The following is a 25,553-nucleotide window of genomic DNA, read 5'->3' on the forward strand; positions in this document are numbered from 1 at the left end:
AGGATTTCAGTTATCAGTGTAGAACAGCGCCATTTCACTCATTTTAGGTTTAAATTGATTCCATATAACTGTGCAGATTTCCCTACATATTCAGCACAGAAAATGTGAAAAGTCTGTATATTCCAACTGGTCTTGTCCATAAATCACCCTTATTTGATCACTAATCTGTAATTTACCCAACACTTTTATCCAAAGCTACATGTAGAACACTTATTACAGGAATACTTCCCTTGAAACCACCTGAAGTTGAGATCATTGCTCAAATGGCCCAATGATGATTACTTTTTGTGGGAATTGAACCTTCAACATTTCAGGATATATGTTTATTGTTAGTGCATGACACCTAATGCCTCAACTAATGTTAACATACACAACATTTTTGTAAAGTGTTTTCCCTCAGTCACCAGTCTAGATCTTTAACCACTCAATACACTACACCTAACTCTGGATTAAATGTAATAAACCACCCTAATCCTACAGGAAATACTGTACAGATGTTCATGAGAACATGTCACAGCCATTTAAGGTGCATTTTCATTCGTCTTGTGGCTACTAGTAGACAGAAACTATGAGGTCGCCAGATATTTGATTATGAAAGCAAAGCTTCCTCTAGCATTACCGCATACTAAAGCACCTACACTGCCACTAGAGGGCAGCAGAAGACCACTAAGACCCATAAGACACTTGCAGGCATTGAGACACTTTATACCAAACAATATATTTTATTTGTCGTCCAACACCACAGTCCAGCCTTAGGAAGTGGTTCAGTACCAAATTCAATGGAGTTACACATGACGAGCATCAACACAGGAGGGGCAGGGACAAGAGGACAACCTATTAGCTTTTTTTCTGTTTTTGTTTTAATAATAATTTGTTTTCTACAAAAAAAAAAAAAAAAGAAAAAAAAAAGAAAAAAGAACTCCACCCTCCAACAGCTCAGATATTGTCAGCACTGCACTATATAGCTGTACAAAGCCAAGCAATAAAAAAACAATAAAACAAAAACTGTATTCCACAGTGGTGGCAAACAGCGACAGCCTGACTGAAGTCCTTGTCAGACAGACACAGTAGCCTGAGCGTCACTGCAGAACTGAGTGCTGGTTTACGGGCTTCAAAAATGCCCCTCCACAGTCAGCCCTCACCTGTACCCAGACCAGCTTACAGAAATTTCTAAAACAGGAACAGGAGACCACACTGCATACATCCGATTACTGCTCCTACAGACTCTCAAAGTGTTTTCTCTACAATTAAAAAAGGAAGAAAAAAAAAACACTTTATTCTTTACAGTTAATTCTTGTTTGTGCTTTTTTTTTTTTTTAATAATACTATGATCTGTATGAGGTCTTGGTTTGGTTTTATCTTACACTGGAGTAGCAAAGAAAATTAAATTTAAAATATTCTGTACGCCCCACAGTACACAGTATTTTGAGGTGGTGTTGGGTCACCTATCGACCACAACTAACCACCTCAATCCCCCCTTTACAAATGAAGATGGAAAATAAAACTATTGAAATCACTGGTAGAATCCCTTTAACAACACAAGTACAGTACACACATACAAAGAGCATTTCCTGTCTGGAGGGAAGTGATGGGATGAGATGTAAACATATAGCCAAGACGGTGCACCTTGTGACAAAATGTTCCTTGACTTTTTTCCATTTTGACGTCTGTTCTTTCAGTTCTTTGACTTTTTTTCCCCAACAATCTTTCTTGTTTTCCACCAATGTATAAAAGTAGAAAGAAGCCTTTAAACTTTCATACTTGATTTACTGTAGGCTTTATATGTGGCATCATATCCACAATGTCAAGCAAATATTCTTGACACGATTCAGTCTTGTAAATTCCATATACATTCCCAAGTTTCCCAGAAAAAAAGCCCATTCCAAACTGTGCCAGACCTGAGCCCTAGTTGAGGAAAGCACACTTAGCTTCTCTCTTACTTTCACCTGTTAAATGACATTACCATTGAAGAAGATTCTCTGTGATGGTCATCCATCACTGTGTATGTAAGCTATAAACCTTGTTCTACCCAGGTGTGTGGGAGTCTGTGTATATGTGCACAAAAATGTCCCAGTTTCCACACATCTCTTTAAGAACAGAGTTTCATTTTGTAATTCTTTACGAAGGTTTTTATTTCACAGGTTATGCAGTTTCCAAATTGTTCGCAACTGTAGTGGAGGCTCAAAACATTATATTCCCAGGGTTCCCTGGGCCAGGGTTAAATCCCATGCCCATATCTGCTGCCATTCCTCGAGGCCTCATCTGAGTAGGCATCATCATAGTCTGCTGAGGGCCACTCATCCCTTGTAGTGACATCATCATATTAGGAGAGCCCACAGGGCCAGGGTGGTTGTACATTGGCCTTTCCTTGCCCTGCATCATTCCAGGGCCTCCCATCATTCCTGGCTGCTGGCCAGGAGACAACATCCTATGCTGTGGCCCCATCATACCCTGACCCATGAAACCTGGGGGTCTCATTGGGTTATGGCCTGGATTACCCATGGTCATGTCCTGTGGCCCCATGTGTCCAGGGCCTGGAGGACCACCCATTCCCTGCATGGGCAGGCCCATCCTTGGGTTACCCTCACCCATCATCCCCTGCATTTGGGGGAAGCCAGGTGGGCCAGATGGGTGTGGTGGCTTCCCACCAGGTGCATCCCCTCCACGAGGGAAGTAGGAGAGAGTCTGGCTAGGCTTCTCAGAAGGGATTATTCGAGAGAGATCGAACTCAGGAATGCCTGAGGCACCTGGTCGCATCACCTCATGGAGATCTGAATCATTAAAGACACCTGGCATGTTATTAAACTCCTGGCCTCCTGGGGTGTTAGGTTTACACATACCTGGCTCTCCACCAGGACCATGAGGCATATTGCCCATCCGGCTCAGTGGGCCCCCATCTCCCTGGAAACCCATCCCATGAGGGAAGCCACCCTGGGGTCCAGGTCCATTGTGAGGGAAGGGGACCTGCTGTGGTGGTGACTGCCCTGGGGGAAAGCCCTGTCCTCTGTGCGGGAGACCCATGCGGCCTTGTGACATCATCTGGTTGTTAACAATGCCAGGGTCTTGGGAGACTGGGTTCATCATCATACCATGAGGAATCATGCCTGGCCCCATAGGACCCGAGTGAGGAGGTATATTAGGGCCCATGGGGTTGGGTGAGGGCATCTGGTTTGGCATGCCATGGGAAAGTGGCTGAGAGCCCATAGGGTTCATCCCCATTGGGCTGAGGGAAGGCATGGGCCCAGAAGAGTTGGGTGTCATCATTCTAGGGTGACCCGGGTGATGGTTCACACCCATTCCTGCAAAAGAATATGAAAAGTTTGAGATATAGAGGAAAAGAACTCCACCGAGAAATTGCCACCATTAAGACCACTGCATTTTCAGTGACCCCTGTGGATTTTGTCTCTTACCTTGCATGTTGTTGTTCATAGATGGCAGGTTTGGGGATCGAGCAGGTGGCGAGTCATCATCAGAACTTGCCACAGTTTTGATTGCATCATGGTAGAGGGGTGTAGAGCTGGGCATTGCGAACTTGGACATGCGTGACATCATAATGGAAAGTGGATTTTGGGAGAGCGTTGGCTCTGGGGGCATGGCATAGGGACTGCTGGACGGAAGACTTCCAGGAACATTAATGGAGCCTTGCTGACTCGAGGAACTACTGGAGGGAGGAGCTGAAGGAAGAGGATTACCACCTGAGGAGGGGAGAAGACAGAAGAGGTTAAGAGAAGAGAAGGGAGAGGAGGGAAGGGAGGAACATTTACCAAAGATTTATTCCTTGACACCTATTAGGCCAGTGGTGATAATTGTGACCAAATGAAATAGCTGAAGACAGTAAATAAAAGTATTATACAAGCACAGTGCCTGACATTATAACATTACATTGAACAAAGATTCTATCCACATAAAATGCCATATGTAACAGGCAGGATTTTTTTGTTTTCAACTTACCTTGCTCTACATTGCCCATCATATTTGGTGATGTCATGCTAAGGGGAGGCTTGTTCTGTGGGATTCCTGGGCTTTGCATGGGTGGCTTGGGTGATGACGTCCAGCCTGGCGAGGGGGCAGGAAGTGAGGGAGACTTCATATGGACGGGTGATGCCCCTGCTGACCCCATCATGGGAGGAGATTTAATGGCTGCTGCTGCTACTGCTGCTGCCGATGGCCCACTAAGCATGCCAGCCAGCTGGGATGGTGTCTGTGGGGATTTGAGGTTACCTGATGGTGAGCCCAGCATGGGTGACTGGACCTGCCGTAGTGTTGGTGACTTAAGCGGATTGACTATGACATTGGGTGAGTTAGCAGGGCCAGACTGGACACTCAGATCTGAGGGTTTGCGACCTATATTTCTCGGGCCAGGAGGAGGCCCTGCACAGTTGGGAGCCTGGTTGGATGGTAAAGGAGGCATGTGACTGAGGCGCCCATTTCCACCCACATTTCCTCCTCTTTGGTCAGGACCAAAGGCTGGCTCGCCTCTGGGACCTCTTTGATTCCCAAGGCCTTGGGGACCCATGCCAGGAAACTGTCGATTGGGTCCCATGTTGAGGTCTCCTACATGGGGTTGGTCAGGGAAAGGAGGCCCCTGCATCATTCTCTGTTGAGCTACCAAATTATCAGGCATTGGTCCACCACCTTGCCTCATCTTCATCATTTCCTCTGGACTAAGATTCATTGGTGGCTCTCTCATCTTTGGGGGCAACATCTGAGGACTGGGCCCCATGTTTACGTTGAGGTTTCCAGGTCCCATGCCAAATTCACCCATGTCACGACCAAGACCTTTTACAAACTCCATTCTCGAGGAGGGACTCATGGGACCATCACCTGGCATTCTGGGAAACATCATGCCACCCCCATTGCCAGGCTCCATGGCTCTTTGGTTACCCATCATTCGATTCATTTCCATCATCATGCCAGGAGGAAGACCCATGCCTTGTTTATCACCCATGCCTTGATGGAACATAGCTTCCTGTACAGACTGAGGATTAGGGAATCTTTCCACGCGTCCTCCTGGACCTCCAAACATTCCTTGACCAGGTGGAAACACTCTCCCATCTCCCATTTTGGGCATGTCATCAGGCCAGTTCATTCCAGGTCTGGGCAGAGCATTGGGCCCTCCCTCCATATCAGGGTTCATCATCCCAGGGAAGCCAGGAATCCTCTGCATATGTGGATGCATCCCTCTGGGGCCTATATTCATCTGGTCAGGGAATGGTTCAGGGCCACCAGGGCCCCACACCTCTCCAGGGTTCATCTGGTAGGGTGGGGGTGGGCCTCGCATCATCCCTCTAGGTCCACCCTGGTGGAGTATCATGTCTCCCATTGGTCTATGCTGCATCTGTTCCTGCTTTCGCTTCTTCTCCTCATAAAACTCCTGCTGAAGTTTTAACCAGGCCATCTGCTCTGGGGTCATGTGATCTCCATGTTCTCCACAAGGGCCTGGATGCGAGTTCATAGGTCCTGGACCCTGAGGAGGAGGTCCAAGATCATCTGGAGAGAAGGGCATGTCCCGAGGACCAGGTGGACCAAAAGGGGGTCCATCTGGACGCAGTCCACCTGGACCACCAGGCTTTCCAAGGCTTTGTGACTGGGCCATCATGGCTTGGAGAGGCCCTTGTTCTGGTTTCTTAGGTCCTCCTTCCATCATTGCAGAATTGGGTGGAGGGCCACCCATGTTCCCTTGGCCCATGGAAGCCATGTCCTTGTCATCTGGGAAGAGCATACGCTGTATATCACGTAAAGTCTGTAAGGAACGCTCCCGATGCTCCAGCTGCTCTTGGGAAAGGCCCTCAGAGTTCTCCCCCATGCTAGACATGATCTCATGTGCCAGCTGCTGGTGATGTTGAGCTGTGAGCTTAGCATCTGCTCCTTTAGGCAGATCCAGGGATGGGAAGCTCTGTTGAGAGCCAGCATTGGGAGGCTGGTTGGAGGCCTGGCTACCAGGCGTCCCAGCAGAATTACTACTGTCATGGGATCCAGCACCATCCTGTGGGCTGCTGCTAGGGAGGCTCTTAGAGTCCATACCCCCTGAAGGTGCACTGTCTGGAGGGAGGCTAGACGGTTTTGCCCCCTGGGATGGCTGCTGAGGTTGGGTGGGTTGCGCTTGAGGTTGTTGCTGCTGGGCTGACTGTACTACTTTAGAGGCTGCTTGGTGGTTCTGATCACTGGAGTGAGATGAGGACTGTTGCTGGGATGGACCTCCCTGTTTGGTGTCACTTCTAAGGGATCCAATCTGATTGTTCTGAAACAAATACAATACATTTTAAAATTTTTTTTATTGAAATGTTACTTAAAAATATTGACATTTAGTAGCGAATATTTAAATTTCATTATTTATTTTTCTTACTAGGGGTAGCTGGGGTTTTCCACCCTTGCCGTTAGAGATATTATTCATGTGGTAAGTGATGATGTTTTCTACATGCCCCGTTACGACTGCATCTGCAGCCCTGAGATTGGAAGAAAGTAGACACACACACACACACACACACACACACACACACACACACACACACACACACACACACACACACACACACACACAAGCTTTGCATAACTGTTACTGAAGAAGAACACAGTCTTGCCTATGTCTAATTTAATATTTAGAAATGCATCCTGCATTATAATGCAATCCTTACCACTTAAACAAGCAACTGGTACCCTGTCTATGTAGCGGACCACATACACATTCAGAATAGTGTTAGCATGGACAAACAGACAGAAGATTTTGACATTGGGCACGGTCTCATCTAGTGTGATGACAGAGCAGTAATGGCACTGCTCTGTGGGAGACTTTCCTTATGGCCACCGCATGTCTGACAGAGTTTCTGACACATCCCATCACTAATATTTGGCATCCTACTGGCTGTCATCAAAAGATCTTTCTAGTTTAGGCAAACATGTCACTGTTGGTGCTAAAACACTTCCATCTTTTACCACTTCTACTCTTAAAACATTTCTTAACTTAGCAAAAGAGGAACAAGAGAAAGTGGGCATTAATTTTTTGTCAAAACCATTGTACTATGGTCTACCGAAACAGCTGCACTTTAGGAGCCGAGGGAAAAAGCGGGCATTCATTTTTTGTCAAAACCATTGTACTATGGTCTACCGAAACAGCTGCACTTTAGGAGCACATCTGAGGGAATTATCCAAAGAAGTTTTGCCTTTAAAGTAAGCAGTTTTATAACATTAGCAAACATGCTAGCAATTCAAATATGACATCAAGCACCATTTATAACAAAAGAAGGTTAGTCTTACTTGTTGGCCATCTCTGTAGTGAAGACGTAAACAACCTTTGACCCAGGTTTCTGCCCACTCCCCTGTTCAGACGCTGTGTTTTGTCCTGCAACTGTATTGTGGGTAGGCGTAGAGGCAGAAATAGCACCTGGATCTGGCTTTATGTCTGTGGAGTTACAGTCTGTGCCGGAAAACAGGAATTATTATATTATTACAGAGCACTGGCTACAATAAGGTGGATATTGCTATTCCTTCGGTTTTGCAATATTGAAATACACTGCAATCTTATAATATTGACTGCAGTAAATCAGCAAGACTTTACATTTCATTGGTTCACAAATTGCATTAGTCATTGTAAATCCATATGTTTGATTTGAATATGGATGGTGCAGCCATGGTTCAATAATAATTGTGATAAGTATTTTTATACTAAAACTTTAATTTAAAGATATAGCACTTTAAAGTAGACATATTTCATTATAAATACAAAAATTGTATTTAAAAACTATTATGATAATACAAATATTGAAAGTACATACTGAAGAATCCTGGGTCATCTTCATCACTCTCTCCCCCTGAACACCAATCTGCACCACTGTAAGGCAGTCGCCGTTCTCCAGCACATAACCTTTTTGCTCTACTGCCCAGTTCTTCAGAGACAGAGAAAAACAGACAGTTTACTGTGATGTTCATGAGGTCAAGAGATGGTTATGAGGTGGTACATTGCTGCTGAATTGTGAGGTTGTTTCTCAAACACAGAAAGGACATAAAATACAACAAATAACCAAATGGCATTGTGATGTAGTTCCAGAATAGGCTTAATCAGTCTGAGGAAGAGATTTAAGCCATTCGTAGCATGATTTTCCCAAAAGATGTAAACACTGCCTGTGTAGCGCTATAAACTGTACTCAACATTAGCTCAACCAATGGGGCGAGTATGGGATGGGACAACCTCAACAATAACTACTGTTACTTTGTCTCATTCAGTAATCATGCATACACACATTTTTGTACATATATGTATGCAAATATTCTTTCTAGATTAAATTCATTATCCGAGAAATTTTCTGCACACATAAGAAATAACACTTGTACGCAACTATTAGTAAATGAGACCCTGTCTGATACAATGGTTGGTTTCCCGACCACAAAATGTGAAATTGGAATACAGTGGGGTCAAGAGAAGAGATACAACACGACTTCCTGTGTATAGACAACAAACACTGCTCAAACAAACAGCAAGAGCAAACATTAGACAGCTTGAACAAATACACACACACACACACACACACCACAAACAGTAACAAGCGGTCTCCTTAGCTCCTTTCACACAGAGATCCAAAATCAAAAAATCAAATCAAATCACTTTATTGTGTGTCCCAGCATTTCCCAAATCCCAGCATTTATCCCGGGAAAAGTCGTTCCAGGAACTGTTCTGGTACTGCAAAATTTGTTCATTCACACTGCAAGAGCTTACCCGTATTCTGTGCTCGCATTCACACACATTCACACACAAACTGGGTAATTATAATTATTATTTTTAAATACCCAAAGTATTCCTACATCACGGACTTCAACCGCATCACATATGAAAGCGAAATAAAGTTCCGAAGTTCGGTGTGCTGAGCTCTGAATGAAAAATGAAGTAGCTGATTGTAAATATTAGTTTAAAAAACAATGGAAACGTTAATTTATTTACTTGTATATTTAAAAAAAATAATCAGAAACAAATCCTGACTCACAGTGCCGTGAATGAAAAAAAAAAAGAGCTATTTTTTATGACAGTCGTATGTTTTTTTTAAACCACGGTACACCGTGAAACTGTTGAATCCTTTATTCTGCACTCAAACTTTCTCCTTCGCATGATAAATACCCCAGTCAGCAAATTTCCTTTGGCACAGCTTTGGCCCAAATAAATAGCTGAAATGTGGCCCAACTCAGAAAGTGAATGACGGCCCAAATTTTGCCAGAACTAAACCAAAACAGTGCCATAACTCCACCAGCAGAAAGCCAAATTAGTAAAGCATGTGTGGCCCATACATGGGACTTGTATGTAATTCTTGTTTGGCTGAGTTCTGTTAAGGCCTGATGACCCTTATGTGGCCCATATGTGGCTGATAGACTAAATGCCAGTATTCTCCCAGAATTTAACCAGGAGAACACAAAGCCTACTCAATACTTTAATTTACTGCACAATAAATGAAACAAACTACAAAATTAAATCACAATCTTTTTTATTTGAAGTACAAATAACATGTTAAATATTAAAGAAGTGTTGATGTTGGTAGAAAAATTGGAAGTGGTTAGAATAGTCTAATGAATAATGTAAGCGTACTTACAATCATTTTTATTTTTTCATTTAAGATAATGTTACATACTTTTAATATAACACATGAAAAGTGTATTAAAGTCGATAGTCATATTACAAATATCTCACCCATGGGAAATATCTTTTTCACACAATCAGAGGTGGAAAAAAATATCAATATGTTAAAAGTAGCATGATATTTTTCCTCATGATATTGCATCGACATTTGCACGCCAAATATCGATATTATTATTTACATTTTTCAACATTAATATAAATAAGTCCTTGCCAAATCAATCTAGGAATTCAACAACAGTCCCATAGAAGGTACAGTTAATATGCTTTACACATAATCACCCTCCTTTACTAAAATTTGTTACGATTTTACAGTAGTAACATTAACTGAGGTATTTTGACAAAAATGTTAGTATCATTTAAATAGGCTAACCTTTTAGGTGAAATCTATTATACTTGTGTAGGGCTGCACGATTTGGACAAAAAGTCATATTGTGATTATTTAGAAAAATATTGCAAAAAAAAAAGTAGCCAAAAGGCTACTGGGGTTTTCACATTTGAGTCCTCTTAAAAAGAACCAAACTGAGACATTTTTTTTTTCAATTCACCACAAACAAATAAATATATAATCAGTGCAAACAAAGAAAAAACACTGTCTTTTTTTCCTCCGCTTTTCTCCCCAATTTGGCATGCCAAATTCCCAATGCGCTCTACGTCCTCATGGTGGCGTAGTGACTCCGGGTGGGGGAGGACGAATCTCAGTTGCCTCCGCATCTAAGACCGTCAATCCGCGCATCTTATCATGTGGCTTGTTGAGCGAGTTACTGCGGAGACGTAGCGCATGTGGAGGCTTCAAGCTATTCTCCGTGGCATCCACACACAACTCATTACGCGCCCCACCAAGAGCGAGAACCACATTATGGTGACCACGAGGAGGTTACCCCATGTGACTCTACCCACCCTAGCAACCGGGCCAATTTGGTTGCTTAGGAGACCTGGCTGGAGTCACTCAGCATGCCCTGGATTCAAACTTGCGACTCCAGGTGTGGTAGTCAGCGTCTTTACTCGCTGAGCTACCAAGGCCCCCAAAAACACTGTCTTAATATTCAAATTGTAACCATCCACTGTGTACCCGTTTTGTCTATTTTGTGATACGGTCTCAGCCCACTAATCATCATCATTAATTTTTGAAACACTCAACTTGAATATTAGGGATGCTCCAATCAGGATTTTAACATCCGATATCAATCTCCAATTTTCTTTTAATCTAATTGTCTGATGCTGATCATTTAACTTTTTAATCACTCTCTCAAAACTGGTTATATGTAAGCTTTCTGCTCAATGTCACTGCTAACTGAATTTCCCCATTGGTAATATCATAGTTGTTGCCTAGTTTTTGCTGTCAAAAACACTGTTGGATGGTTGAATAATTAAACAAAATATTTAATTTTACTCTTTACTCTAGGCCTTTAAAACAAGCAGGCTTATATAAACTATTCTCTACTGTGTATAAGATAGTCCTTAAGAATTAAGGTTAAACTAATAACCCATTGGTGTACTTAAAGTCAAAGTTATGGTTAGTTTGTCACCATTTAATTTAATTCTTATTATTAATTATTTTTATTATATTTCATTTAACAATGCATTATAGTATCTAAATATTTTATATAGATTTATTATTACATGTACGTTTCTTCCTTTTCATTTTGTTGGATGTTGGTAATATTAGTTCAGCTTTAACTTGTTGCCGCTGGGAGTGTAATAAGGGCGACACGCTCTCTTGTGAGATAAAGGGCGAATTCCAATCGAAAGTGATCATCACTATGCACTACTCACTACAAAGGACAATGCTCTTGATGTGGGTTCTGTAAAGACAGCATGGCATTACAGTTTGAATGTACCCTTCACTAAAAGTCTTGTAAAAGGGCCCTTTGTGAAAAAATAAACTCTTTCTTTTGTTTGGAACGACTCGAGTGACGTCCCCTTCCCGAAGTGCCCTTCAAGGGTGCAAAAATGCAGTTTGGGAACACCCAAACAAATGACAGGAGAATGTGGGATGAGCGCATGTTTCTGGACTCTACAGGTGCTACTGTTAATACTGTTTGCTCAGCAATCATTTAATAAAGATGTTTGAATTATACCCCAGCTTATATTCAGTATTGTTATTATGATACCTGTGACTGGCAGAGACTGACATGCTGCTACCACAGATGATGATAAATAACGCCTCACACAGGACGCGCCGGTTTAGTGTTAATAAAGCTAAGCGCACGCAAGCAAATGGAACCGAACTCTGAGCACTTCTGTTACTCTAAGCATGAGATGGAGTTGTGGAGCACAGAAATGCTCTGAAAACAATGTAATAATACTCTAACTTAATATAGACTGAACAGAGCAGTACAAATAAACTTTGAAGCGAGCAGACCATTTATTTATTTAATTAAATCGCTGCCCTTTAGTAATTGCACTAGGTCATATCGCGATTTCGATTTTATTTCGATTAACTGTGCAGCCCTACTTTCGTGTTTTGAAACTGTTGTAAAAAAAAAAAATATGATTTTAAAGTGTTATGGCTACTATTGTATTCATAAATACTATAAGTTATTTTTAGAAAGACTAGCTACATTGACATAACCACAGAAATAGTGAGCCATTATGGTCTTCTACACCAATCAGCCACAACATTAAAACCACCTGGCTAATATCGTGTAGGTCCCCCTCGTGCCGCCAAAACAGCTCTGACCCGTCGAGGCATGGACTCCACAAGACCTCTGAAGGTGTCCTGTGGTATCTGGCACCAAGACAGAGTTAGCAACAGATCCTTTAAGTCCTTTAAGATGCGAGGTGAGGCCTCCATGGATCAGACTTGTTAGTCCAGCACATCCCATAGATGCTCAATCGGATTGAGACCTGGGGTATTTGGAGGCCAAGTCAACACCTTGAACACTTTGTCATGTTCCTCTAATCATTCCTGAACAATTTTTGCAGTGTGGCAGGGCACATTATCCTGCTGAAAGAGGCCACTGCCATCAGGGAATACCATTGCCATGAAGGGGTGTACATGGTCTGCAGCAATCTTTAGGTAGTTGGTACATGTCAAAGTAACATCCACATGAATACCAGGACCCAAGGTTTCCCAGCAGAACATTGCCCAGAGCATCACACTGCCTCCGCCGGCCTGCCTTCTTCCCATGGTGCATCCTGCTGCCATCTCTTCCTCAGGTAAACGATGCACACGCACCCGCATGATCTACATGATCCAAAAGAAAACATGATTCATCAAACCAGGCCACATACTTCCATTGCTCCATGGTCCAGTTCTGAAGCTCACTTGCCCATTGTAGGCTCTTTCGGCGGTGGCCAGGGACTGCATGGGCACTCTGACCAGTCTGCGGCTATGCAGCCCCATACGCAGCAAGCTTCAATGCACTGTGTGTTCTGACACCTTTCTATTATGGCCACCATTAAGTTTTTCAGCAATTTGTGCTATAGGAGCTCTTCTGAGGGATCGGACCAGACAGGCTAGCCTTCGCTCCCCACACACATCAGTGAGCCTTAGGCGCCCATGACCCTGCGCTGGTTCACTGGTTGTCCTTCCTTGGATCACTTTTGGTAGGTACTAACCACTGCATACTGGGAACACCCCACAAGACCTGCCGTTTTGGAGATGCTCTGGCTCTGAATTTGGCCCTTGTCAAAGACGCTCAGATCCTTGCACTTGCCCATTTTTCTTGCTTCCAACATATGAAATTCAAGAACTGAATGTTCACTTGCTGGCCACTGTCCAGTATTTAAGTTGCTGCTGCAGTGACAGATCCACTGCTCCACCAATAGGAATTGAAAGAAGATGCTACAACAATGAGACCAACCAATGGCATTGTTGAACAGGCTGAGGTGTGGACTCCCACACCAGCCTACATGTGTTTTTCCAAGTATAAACCAAATGGTAACCACAAGTTAACATTTTCCATGGCTTGCCATAGCCAAGCCACACATGGCTCTAAGCTATGTGTTGTCATCTATGACAAATACCTCAATGCCAATTGTGACTCAAGAAAAAATTCCCATATATGGTGGAAGTTTGGCCCACATGTGTTTAGCCATGACACAACATTTCTGGTATAGTTAACTGTGATAAATTTTAGTAGCCCAAGTCTGGTAATGTTTACTTTAAAAAGCCTTGCAATTTCTGTTGGTGCTTGCAAAAAAAAAAAAAAAAAACTTTTCCTCATCAGTGCTGTTTAGCCATTTGAGAGGTATGACTTCCTCCATAGCACTTTAAAGTAGAAAATTCTCAGTAGAATTCAAACAGGTCACATAAGTTTTGTGGTACTCCAGAGTCATAGCGCAGAGCAGATCATTTGCACATGTGTTCCAGCGGTGGATCATGCGACATGAAACCAGGCTTCAGTCACCACACACAGATGTGCGTTTCAGATGAGAAACACATTTAGCGCCTATAAAGCACCGAATGCGAGATGAATATCACTCAATTTGATTCACCGTCACAAAATTTCACAGTGGGCAGCTGCTGGAAAAATGATAAAGCAGGAAAAAAGAAGTTTATTAAATGCCGCGGTTTAATCAAAATGAGTATGCTCCCTTTCTCTGTGGTAATTTGGTTTGATTGGCGTGGACGCTTGCTAGCTCATTGAAGTTTAACGGAAACTCCCACTTAACATTAAATAAACACAGTAACAGTTCCAGAGACAGTTTAGACTGTGTTATATAGCCTAATATTGTACTTCATGCTTGTGAGACTTCAACAGTTCTAATTTCATTTCGAGTTGGACATTCATAACTTGTGAATCAGTATAAGATTAGTTCAGTAACCATTTATTTATTTTTTTACACTTTTATTTAACCAGGCAAGTTACTTAAGAACACAGTTCTTATTTACAATGACAGCCTGGCAGATAACAGCTTGAATATACAGTATACATACTGATTTGTAAGTGTTTTTGACTAAAATGAACCGGCTCATAAGAGTCATTCGTTCGGGAATCAGAACACACAGGATGCGCTGCGTCTTTAATGCTGTAGATACAAAAGGGGGCAGCGCTACCGGTTCTCGGTTCCCAACCCAACATATGAACACATTTAAACAATAGAAGGTGTAGTGAACATTTATATTATGTTTGTCATAACAGTCTTTAACATGCTATACCTCAGGCACAGTGAATTAGCCATGGAACAAAGTAAAACAGGCAAGAGCTAGTTAAAAAAAAAAAAAAAAAAAAAAAGTAAGAATCTCAAACATCACACAAAAATGCCCTCAGTCTCACACTAATGCAGAGGCATCAACAGCCAGCAGGGGTCTTCAGACTGTCAAGCACAACCACCAAAATCAGGAGGGGAAGAGTGGTTGCTCCCCCTCACTCAGTAAGCCAGATGGTATGTTCTCTGCCATTCCCAAACTAGGCATATACAGTGATGCTCCCACTAGAAGACATACCTGGGTGTGGATGTCTTTATGCGCTACTACAGCCCTTAGCGCAACCCTGAGCCAGCGAGTGAACATGCATGCACACACATACACAAGAAGGAAACAGCGAAAATGTGTGACCCTTGGGATATGTTGTGTTTGCAGCCTGGGTCATTAAAAGCAGACAGAACGCGGGACCAGAACCATATGAATATCATGGTGCCAGTCAGTACTGTTCAATCACTTATTAAGAAGTGGAAAATTCGGGGATCTCGATACCAAGCCAAGGTCAGGTAGACCAAGAAAGATTTCATCCACAACTGCCAGAAGAATTGTTCGGGATACAAAGAAAAACCCACAGGTAACCTCAGGAGGTGTGGGTATTTCTTTGTATCCCGAACAATTCTCCTGGCAGTTGTGGCTGAAATCTTTCTTGGTCTACCTGACCTTGGCTTGGTATCAAGAGATCCCTGAATTTTCCACTTCTTAATAAGTGATTGAACAGTACTGACTGGCATTTTCAAGGCTTTGGATATCTTTTTATATCCTTTTCCATCTTTATAAAGTTCCATTACCTTGTTACGCAGGTCTTTTGACAGTTCTATTCTGCTCCCCATGGCTCAGTATCTAGCCTGCTCAGTGCATCCATGTGAGAGCTAACAAACTCATTGACTATTTATACACAGACATTAATTGCAATTTAAAAAGCCACAGGTGTGGGAAATTAACCTTTAATTGCCATTTAAACCTGTGTGTGTCACCTTGTATGTCTGTAACAAGGCCAAACATTCAAGGGTATGTAAACTTTTGATCAGGGCCATTTGGGTGATTTTTGTTATCATTATGATTTAAAAAGGAGCCAAACAACTATGTGATAATAAATGGCTTCATATGATCACTATCCTTAAATAAAAGACTGTTTTTTTTTGCATGATCAGTCATATTTTCAAAATCAATGCCAAAATGTCACAATTTCTGCCAGGGTATGCAAACTTTTGAGCACAACAGTACATTTTATATATATATATATATATATATATATATATATATATATATATATATATATATATATATACACACACACACACACACACACCAGTACTGTGCAAAAGTCTTAGGCACATAAGATGTTTCATAAAAGCATTTGTCTTAAGATGGTTATTTATACTATTACCCACTGAAAAAAATGGTTGACCACTTAATATTAATTTAAACCAGAGAGGCAAAATACTAGAGATGCTTAAAATCACAATGGTCAAGCCATCCCTCTAATTTTGACATATTATGAAGCCCTGATTCAGTCTCACTATTCCACATTTGATGAAATACATGTAAAACAACAGAAATCACACAGACATTTCTTTTACCTTTCTGGTCCCCTTCATTGCTGGGTGTTCCTGTATCCCTTTGTTCGAAAGACTCCACTGAAGTGCTTCTCTCTCTTTTAATCTTGCCTTTCGCCCCATTTCCTGAACTCAGGCCTTGTCCATTTTTGAGTCCCATACTCCCTATTGGGCCCTGGGTACCTTTGGGGGTGTGGCTTCCACTCAGTGACTTGGGGTCACAAGGGGAAGGCTGTGATTGGCTGCTGGCGCCCCCCTGCTTTCCCTGGTTGGGCAGTTTGGAGTCCATCTGGGCGGCGCTGGAGGGGGACATTACGGGTGGCGACCTAACCATGGCCTCCTGCTTGGATTTCGGACTGCTGAGAGAAAGAAAGGGAAATAAGGGTGAGTAGATGACCCAAATCTTAATGTGATTTCAGTTTCCCCTACAGAAACAGTGCTTATACTGTATTTACCAAAAATCAAAAGTGGTTTAATTTTGTGTCCTGGCAACAACCATTAGTCAATGTTTCACTTTATGAAATACAATTTGTAATTCATCACAATATCATTCATATGGCTCAACTAGCATGGAGCTAGCAACAGCAAGGTCACAGATTCAATTCCCAGGGAATGACTGAACTGACCAAATATACACCTTAAAAACATTGTAAGTGACATTAGATTGTTTTTTTATTTTTTATATAACATAATAGAAACTGCGTTTCACTTTTGTCCAGTATGCAAACCACCATTACCGCAAAGTAACAGCTATGACCTCACAGAGAAATGCCGGTTTGAGATTCTGCGCTTATGTGGGTTCATTACAAGTTAAGCTCAATTGACAGCATTAGTGGCGTAACACTGATTACCACAAAAATAAATTTCAACTTGTCCCTCCTTTTCTTTAAAAATAAGCAAATATCTAGGTTTAGAGCTGACAGTTTTATAAAGCACTTACATGAATTTTTCTGTTACACCTTGTGTTTTATTTTATATGTTGTTTAAATAGTAGTTTTTACTGTCATTTTTGGGTTTTAGGGTTTACAGTATTACGTCGCAATGGCAATGAAGTTGTTAAAATTGAATACACCTGTGCTGAGTGACTCCAGCCAGAATTCTTAAGCAACAAATTGGCTCAGTTGCTAGAGTGGGTAGTCAAGTGGGTTCCCTTCCTTGTGGTTGCAATGTGGTTCTCACTTTCGGTGGGGAACGTGGAGAGTTGTGCGTGAAGAGCGTGAGCCTCCACAGTCTCAGCGGTGACATGCTGTTCAGCAAGCCAGGTGCTATGATGCGGGGGCTGACTGTCTCAGAAGTAGAGGCAACTGAGGTGAGTAACTGCGCCACCACTATGAATAAGAGACCACTGGGAATTGGGCATGCCATATTGGGGGGAAAAAGGGGGGATAAAAATCCCCCAAACATTTTGGATACACCTTAACACTCGAATACGTAAAAGGCTAGCAAGCGATTTTATCACACAAAAACAATGTTAACATGCATATTGTTTACATCTTGAGGCTATACTTTTGAAACAGAGTATTTTTAAATTTACAGATTGGCCCCATTCACTTCCATTGTAAGTGTCTCACTTTAACCCAGAGTTTTGGTCTTTTTAATGAAAACAAGTTGAAATTCATTTTGTGGTAATCAACGTTATGCCACCAATGCTGTCAAATCAGCTTAAAGGTGACGTAAACTATTTAAGCCATTCTACTTCCACGAGACTGAGCCATTGGGTTAGCAACACCTCCTCTTTCAAAAACCCCAAACTCCAAAGATACCAAAATGAGCATTATTGAGAGCAGAAACAGCTGTTAAAAACAACAGCAGCAAAATAGTGCCCTCAACTGACAACTGTTATGAACTACATGGTATAAAAATGCATTATGCCTCAATTTGCTGCAACTACAATACAATGAAACGTGCAAAATGATTGACCGGTGAAATGCATCAGTGTCCGCAGACACATTTTTTTTTTTATTTGTCACAGAGACTGGTGAGATATCTCAGTACACTTATTTCATTAATATCTTCCAGGGAGTAGGACATTTTTTTGCATACCTTTCCATGAAAAAAACTGCTTACAGTACCTTTAACATATATTGAACCCAGAATATTCCTTTAATTGAACTGTAGGAAACAATTCAAATGCATGCATAAATATTGATACAAAAATCCAAAGCATTAAGAAAGAGTCGCGTATATAAATATACAATTGTATCACCACAGCCCTACCCTAGAAGCATCAAAAATACCCAGTAAGACTTTAGGACCAAGCTGAACTCTCTGTTGTTGTTGCATTTCTACCAAGGGTTCCACTCTTTTTTTCCACTCACCTAAAAGGCACAATAATAACCTTCCCTCATTTTAGTAAAGACCAAAACATGTAGAACAGTGTGCAGAAACCGAGACAGCCGAGTCATATCTATTCTCTTTGCAGCTGACTGGCTGATTTCAGCCACCACACCCTGAAAATATATCATTCGATAATAGGAGGGAAATCTTGACACACACTGGTGACGGAATTACAGTACTCTCAGCGACCTTATGTCCTAGCCTGGCTTTCTGTTGACAGAGTGCCAAGTTAATATTTAATCAAAACTCATCAAACCAGATCTCCCACAAGCTAGCCTTCGTCCAAACCCAAAGCCATCTGGTTACCAAGGAAACCTGGTACACACCAATAATGAGGCTGGCCATAGTTGTATTATAGCCTGACATGTTTTAGTTAAGCCCAAAGTACACTTCGGTTTTGATGCGAATGCTTAGCATAAGCATACAGTCGAAAGCTTAGGTATTCAAAGTATACTCCATTTGACTACGACTGCTATGAGATACTGGACTATTTCTCTTCAGGATTTTAGACCCATAAAGATGTCTTTATAGTCCTTTAGACTCGAGTTATACAAATGCAGGTATCTCCTGACCTCCTTACACACACGCTCTTGACGTGCACATCCACTGTTGTTGTTCCCACCTTCGTCTCCAGTTGCTTACCGGCGATTACATCTTGCACTTTTTTTTTTTTAAGGAAATGGCTCAATTGTTCGTTTTGGGACCTTGTGGCCCCACTCATAAGTACAAATAATTTCAGGCACATGCGTATACAGAGTATGCACGAATAGAAAAACACCAAGTATTCCATCTAACTGATAATATACTTTGGGCTTTAAAGTCAGTAAAATTTGTAGTCCACGTCCAGTGACACAACATTGACTCTGAATGCGACTTGGTAAGCATAAACAGCTTTCCAAAAGTGAGATTGGAGTTAAACAGGCCACTTTATGTTTTACAGAGTTCCAACACTGTCTGACCAATGAATTTCCATGATTTTTCCATGAAAAACCATTTCCAGTTGTTTAGAGCTACAGCATAAGGACTTTTTAAACTCAATTTATACAGCACTCACAAAGAGTATTTTAGACTGATTAAATATTTTAAGAGTTGAGCAAAACTAGAAACAAATTATATTGACTACAAATTTTAATGCTTTTTTCATAACTATTCATTTATCATTTTTCCAGACCTGGGAATCACAATTCTAAAATTTCCTGATATTTCCAGGTTTTGCATAACCGTGGGAACCCTGCTTTTAGTGATTCAAAGCTCTACAAGTGCAATACAAATTTTTTTTTAATTTTTTTTTTTTTACAACAAGCAGTAAAATGGCAAAAGCATAAAAACTCCACCTTCTCTAAAAAAGTATGTCACTATATAGTTGCCTGGGACAACTGCTCCAAACATATACAAAATGGGTTGCAATTACGATATATGCAATATATCTCAATGAAGGGATTCCAGGGGCCCCACCGTTGGCTTCTTAACCAACTCCAGATCTGTGAGTCAGCAAGGGCAGCCATTTTGGATCCAACATCCAGCAGGCCGGGTGGGATGTTTAAGCTGTGGCTAAGCTTAAGTGGGTCAGTTTCTCATATGCTCAATGAAATTCTGGACTCTCTCCAGGTTCACTCTTCCTTTAGGGCAAAGTTCCTCCTTCACTTTTGCCGCAGTTACACTTGCACTGGTTTCCTGTCCACAAGAGCCGGCTCAATGGCCATATTTTCTCTGCACTTAAGGAGGGGTTGAAAATGCGAATGAGAGGGCAGCAAATGATTTGCTTGCATGATGCATCTCCATTACAAAAACTCACTCACTTATAATGGTATTTAATCCACCTTTTTTATGAACACGAAAGTTTAACGATTAATAAAACAGGAAGCCTGTTTTCGTTTTCCAGTCTCTAGTGTTTTCACTCTCATCTTTGTGTTTTAGCGGATACGGTGATGCTAAGCAGGTTAAATTTGTAAACAAGTCAATAAAAAAAAATCTATGCCTCGATAGTGTCTTTTGACAGTGCCTCACGAGTGGGAAGATGACATGAAGTTATGAACCAAGATTAGTCTAGTTGATATCATTAAATACTTCAAGTTATGTCAGCCAACCACCATACTAATTGAGCCAGAACGCATTTATACTCCAACTAACAGGAAAGGGAATTGCTTGGCAAGTGCAAACAACCAACTGTTTAATAAACAATGGTGTTTTTATCATATTACCATTGGCACAGTTTTATTAAAGCAATAACCAATTCATGTCAGTGCATTACACTGTGCCTACTATCGCCCCGTACCAGTGGTAAAATCACCGGAACACACGCACAACCTCTTGTAGCTTACTGCTTTAATATTAAACGGTGGTATTAGCTGCTTTCAAACTTGTCCTGCAGCATTAAAACCATTTGTTAATACTTTTAACACATGCTGTAAATCTAGGGCTACAACTAAACACTATTTTGATAAATCGATTTATCTTTCAATTATTTCTTCAATGAATCAATCAGATTTTATTTCCAGCATTATATAGAAAAGTGCATGTTAATGCTCTTTAAACAATGTGCAAATTGAATGCTTTCTGTAAAGTGGCAATAATAAATATCAATGTACACAATGCACAAACCCAAATAATTGATAATGACATCTGCTGTCAACTAATCTGATTATAGATTCATAGAATCTATAGAATTACGTGAAAATAAAGTTAATGTTTTGTTGAGTCCAAATCTGAATGTATTGAACAAGACAGTTATGGACTACTACATACAAACGCATAGTATAGTCCTCTCACCTCTGAGTGTTAGCCGATGGAGAGTTCCTCACTTTGGGGTTGCTGGAATGCATTGACGTCAGTCCCAGTGAGACAGAGGCAGGAGCAGTAGAGTGCTGGTGGGGACTGGAGGTGTGTGTGTGTGTGTGGGAGTGTGTATGTGTAGTGGTGGGCGTAGCTTTGGCCCGGGTGCTCCGGGGCCCAGTGTTAGGGGTTGCGACAGGGCTGCTGCAGTCCTGGCCTTCCTCTTGCCGTTCTTTGGCTCTCTCCTTCCTGCCTGAAGTGTTTCCTGAGGTTGCTGTGGCTGGTGCTGCTGCTGGTCTCTCCTCCTGCACCTCCAGCATTCTCTGTGTGGGCTTGTCTGGAGTCTCCCCGAGGAGCCCTCACAGCCCCTGGCCACACTGCACAACAAACAAACAAAAAAATTGCATGGTTTAAATCATGGCAGCAAGCAAATATTTTCTGATTGTTTGTTTATTAATTCATTACAATTAACTAAACATAATTTTGAAATACAAAAATTCAAAATAAAATATCCAAAATAAATAAATAAATAAAATAAAAAATAAGTATAGAAAAGGTCAAAATTAAAAAACCTCCAGAAAAACACCACATCTCGAAAGAGTAAAATGAAGCGTCCAGAAAGACATCCAAAAAACAAAAAAATTATAAAAATAATAATAAATAATAATATATAAAGGGCTAAATTAAAAAACCTCCAGAAAACCACCACATCTAGAAAGAGTAAAAAAAAAAAAAGCATCAAAAACAAACAAAAAATACATTACGTCAAGACAGACATCAAAATACATCCATAAAACACAAATAATAATAATAATAATAATAATAATAAAAGTACAGAAAAGGTCCAAATTAAAAAACCTCCAGAAAAATGCCACATCTAGAAAAACATCAATACACCACATCTAGAAAGAGTAAAAAATAAATAAAAATGAAGTGTCCAGACAAAAAAAAAAAGACAATGTCCAAAAAGACATCAAAATACATCTTAAAAAACAAAATAATAATAAATAATAAATGTACAGAAAAGGTAAAAATAAAATAAAAACTCCAGAAAACCACCACATCTAAAAAGAGTAAAAATATTGAGGCGTCCAGAAAAACAAAAATACACTACATCTAGAAATGTGTCAAAATACATCCAAAAAACGCAACGTCAAATTAAAAAAAAACACCAGAAAACCACCACATCCAGAAAGACATAAAAAAAATATATCCAAAAAAAAAATAAAAAAAATGAAAAAAGAAACATTTTGAAATACGCCACCATCCAGAAAAACAAAAAAGAAAAATGTAAACAAAAAGATCACTAAACATCCAAAACAAACAAAAGAATTATGCAAAAATTTAAGTCCAGAAAAAAAAAAAGAAAAATGTCCAGAAAAGCATCAAAATACATTACATCCAGAAAAACTGAGAAAATGAAACACCCAGAGATTGATTTTAAATACACCACATCCAGCAAAACATGACAAATTTACAATATGCCTTTGTACAAATTTCAGAGAGATAGAGGTAAGTCTATTAAGATCATGTATTTCAAATCCAGATATTGTACAAGATTTGAAGTTAAAGAAAATTGGGAAAAACTGAGAGAAAAAATGATCATATAAACAAACAAACAAACAAACAAACAAACATCAAAACCAAAAATATCTGGAAAATTGGAATACACCATGTCCAGAGAAATGTCAAAATAAACCACATGCAGAAAATCATCTCTGTCCTTAATCAGTGTACAAATGTACATATTAAGTGTATTAACAATGTTCTCTAGAAAAAAAAAAAAAAAAAAAAAGACAGTGTATGGCCCTTCCTATAACACGCCTAAATTAGCTCTGAAGTAACATACTGTATTTGTTTGGAGTCCACCTGTTTGCAAACATGTTTCATAAGAGTTCAGAACAAATTCAGTTTAGGAACATCCCCCACCTAATTATTACATCATGAAAACCAAAGACCATTTCAAACACATCCAAGACAAGGTTCTCAAAAAATACCAGTCAGGCCAAGAACACAAAAACATTTCCAAGGCACTGCATATTTGTCAAAACACCGTGAAGTTCATTAAGGTAAGAAAAGGTAAAACTGTAAATCTGCCAAGAAGTGGTGATCCCCCAAATCTGACTGAAGAGTCACAGTGAAGGCCACCAAGAGGACAGTTTGCTAAAACAAGTCATGCAACATCTCAGATGGAGGAGTGTGGCAGACTTAACTGCCTGCTGGAAGAATTTGTGGTCTGCACCAGAACATCACACTGAGAACACAATCCCTAGAGTGAGGCACCAAAGTGGTGGTGGTAGCGCCAACAATTTTTAGGGGTGCATCTCTTAACTACGGAACAATGGATGGAGCCGAGAACAGAGAAATTTGGCTCCATCCATTGTGGAGCATTCATATAACCAACTGGAGAGTGGAAAATTACCTGAAACCAGGGGCGTAGATTCCAGGGGGGATGGGGGAGGGGAGGTAACACCCCCAATAATCAAAACAAGCAAGTACCCCCCCAATATTTATACCACAATCAATGGAAATATGTAAATTATTCACACTGTAACCCCCCTAATGTTCAAGCCAAATCTACTAAAATTGAATGTGCAGTGGTGGCTCAGCGGATAAGGCGCTAGGTTACTGATAAGAAGGTTGGGGGTTCAAGCCCCAGCATCGCCAAGATGCCACTGTTGGGCCCTTGAGCAAGGCCCTTGACCAAGGCCCTTGACCCTATCTGCTCCAGGGGCGCCATATCATGGCTGACCCTGCGCTCTGACCCCAGCTTAGCTGGGATATGTGAAAAAAAGAATTTCACTGTATATGTGCAAATGTATAATGTGTGATAAATAAAATAATAAAAAAAACTTTAATTAGCATTCAAATTTTGGATGTGTGCCAAGCACTGATGATGACGTACATTCCTGGGCTAAAACTGGCACAATGCAATGAATTAAGAGAACGTGGCACATTGTCTCGAGACATATTTTAAAGGTTGAATTTCCTTTTAAATTGACACAGCATTATATATATATATATATATATATATATATATATATATATATATATAAAGTATTGTTATTGTTACAAGATGCTGAGGAAAAAAAACAGCGAGACACGCCGCAATGGCCAAAGATGTCCATCTAGCGCATGCTTACATAGAAAAAGATTGACGCATTTGGAGTGAACGGCCCCCAGAAATCGAGGTATTTGGCGGTTATGTCTAGACTACGCCTTGCTCTCTTATCAGCATCTAAGCATTAGCAACCTTCTACAGAGAAGTTGGAGAAAGAATCACCATCAACCAAATTTTTGATTTTACTCACCAGACTTTTGACAACATGCAAGCGTGTTGCAACTGGAAAAGATATTAAACAAACCAGGAAAGGGGCATCAAAAGGGAGTGTGTATATATTTTTCATATTTTGCTTATCATTTTAACTTTTTTTCATTTTCACATTATACAATGATAAAAGCTTTTGTCGCTGTTTGAAATTTCATACACATTTTTAACAAAATATTTCACAAGGTTGGAACCCGATAATGAAAACAGAATTCCACATATAACATTTAAGTGCTATTTTATCAAAACAAAAAATAACAACAACAACAACATTATTAGGTTTAAAGGGCAGGGCTTTGCACAGGTTTTTAACCAAACCCCTGCATAGATGCTGCCTATTTGTACAATTCTTGCAGTTAATTTACAGTGTTTGTTGCACCCTTGTGGACACAGGAGATGATGTCGATGTAAAAATAAGATGCTTTGCAGTTTTTATCCCCTACCTGAATAATATGAATTTTGGTAATATTTCTGTGAACAATTCTAACTTGGTTTCTCAGTCCTGTTGACAGCCCTACCACACCGGAGTGTCATTTATATTATAATATATATGAATCAAATCAAATCACTTTGTCACACAACCATATACACAAGTGCAATAGTGTGTGAAATTCTTGGGTGCAGTTCCGAGCAACATAGTAGTTGTGACAGTGATGAGACATATACCAATTTACAATAAAACATCAATTGTAAATTGGTATATATGAATATATTATTCATGTATATATATATATATATATATATATATATATATATATATATATATATATATATATATATAGGTATATATTA

At 40.5% G+C, this 25,553-nt stretch overlaps 1 protein-coding gene across 4 annotated transcripts in view; it reads right to left on the reverse strand.

Annotated features, from left to right (window-relative positions):
* Nucleotides 1-701: 701 nt before the first annotated feature.
* The window catches only part of LOC127443525 (B-cell CLL/lymphoma 9 protein-like), a 164,930-nt gene continuing 140,078 nt past the window's right edge, over nt 702-25,553 (reverse strand). For 3 of the 4 annotated variants that reach the window (XM_051702211.1, XM_051702212.1, XM_051702210.1), the window contains 8 exons: nt 21,431-21,810; nt 16,349-16,683; nt 7,773-7,883; nt 7,255-7,414; nt 6,347-6,446; nt 3,952-6,241; nt 3,411-3,695; nt 702-3,299 (listed from right to left, as the gene is read on the reverse strand). In XM_051702211.1, coding sequence (XP_051558171.1) covers nt 2,182-3,299; nt 3,411-3,695; nt 3,952-6,241; nt 6,347-6,446; nt 7,255-7,414; nt 7,773-7,883; nt 16,349-16,683; nt 21,431-21,753 — 4,722 coding nt within the window. In that variant the 5' untranslated portion in view covers nt 21,754-21,810 and the 3' untranslated portion in view covers nt 702-2,181. The remainder of the gene's footprint in view (nt 3,300-3,410; nt 3,696-3,951; nt 6,242-6,346; nt 6,447-7,254; nt 7,415-7,772; nt 7,884-16,348; nt 16,684-21,430; nt 21,811-25,553) is intronic. The other variant, XM_051702213.1, reaches the window with a different exon arrangement.

The sequence above is a fragment of the Myxocyprinus asiaticus genome, chromosome 7 (genome assembly GCF_019703515.2).
Source record: "Myxocyprinus asiaticus isolate MX2 ecotype Aquarium Trade chromosome 7, UBuf_Myxa_2, whole genome shotgun sequence".
Taxonomy (NCBI): domain Eukaryota; kingdom Metazoa; phylum Chordata; class Actinopteri; order Cypriniformes; family Catostomidae; genus Myxocyprinus; species Myxocyprinus asiaticus.